Raw genomic sequence first — 524 nt, forward strand, 5'->3', positions numbered from 1 at the left:
TCTCCTTTCGGGTCTACAGCAGCAGCAGCAGCAGCAGCAGCAGCAGCAGCAGCAAGCGCTGCAGCAGCTCCTGCAACCCTCACTCACCCAACATTTCTGGGCGCCTGCAGAGAAAGCCCCACGGACCCCCGCCCCCGCAGCAGCAGCAGCAACATCAGCAGCAGCAGCAGCAGCAGCAGCAGGAAAGGGCCCGCTGCTGCTGTTGTGCAGACAAGAAGAAGCAGCAAAATGGAGACAGTCTCTCTCCCCCCGCTCTGTCTTTGTTGCTGGTGTGGGGCCCCTCGCTTCAGAAGAGGATCTCATCTCTATCTTGCTGCAGCAGCAGCAGCAGCTGCAGCAGCAGCAGCAGCAGCAGCAGCAGCAGCATAAGCAGCAACTCCCGTGGGGCGGTGTCGTGCTAGGAGCGTTTGCTGATCCACCGGTTGACACAGCAGCAGCACCACAGCAGCAGCAACAGCAGCAGCAGCAGCAGCAGCAACTGCTGCTGCAGCAAACGCACTCGCTGCAGCGTCTCCTTGAGGGGT

General features: G+C 61.3%; 1 protein-coding gene across 1 annotated transcript in view; it reads left to right on the forward strand.

Moving 5' to 3' along the window:
• EMH_0097520 (uncharacterized protein) overlaps positions 1-524 on the forward strand; it is a gene marked incomplete at both ends in the record, with an annotated part of 1,532 nt that overhangs the window by 210 nt on the left and 798 nt on the right. The window contains one exon of the mRNA XM_013502559.1: positions 1-522. Within this exon, the coding sequence (XP_013358013.1) occupies positions 1-522 (522 nt within the window). The remainder of the gene's footprint in view (positions 523-524) is intronic.

This window comes from Eimeria mitis, genomic scaffold, assembly GCF_000499745.2.
Source record: "Eimeria mitis Houghton genomic scaffold, Emh_scaff9531, whole genome shotgun sequence".
In the NCBI taxonomy this organism is placed as follows: Eukaryota; Apicomplexa; class Conoidasida; order Eucoccidiorida; family Eimeriidae; genus Eimeria; species Eimeria mitis.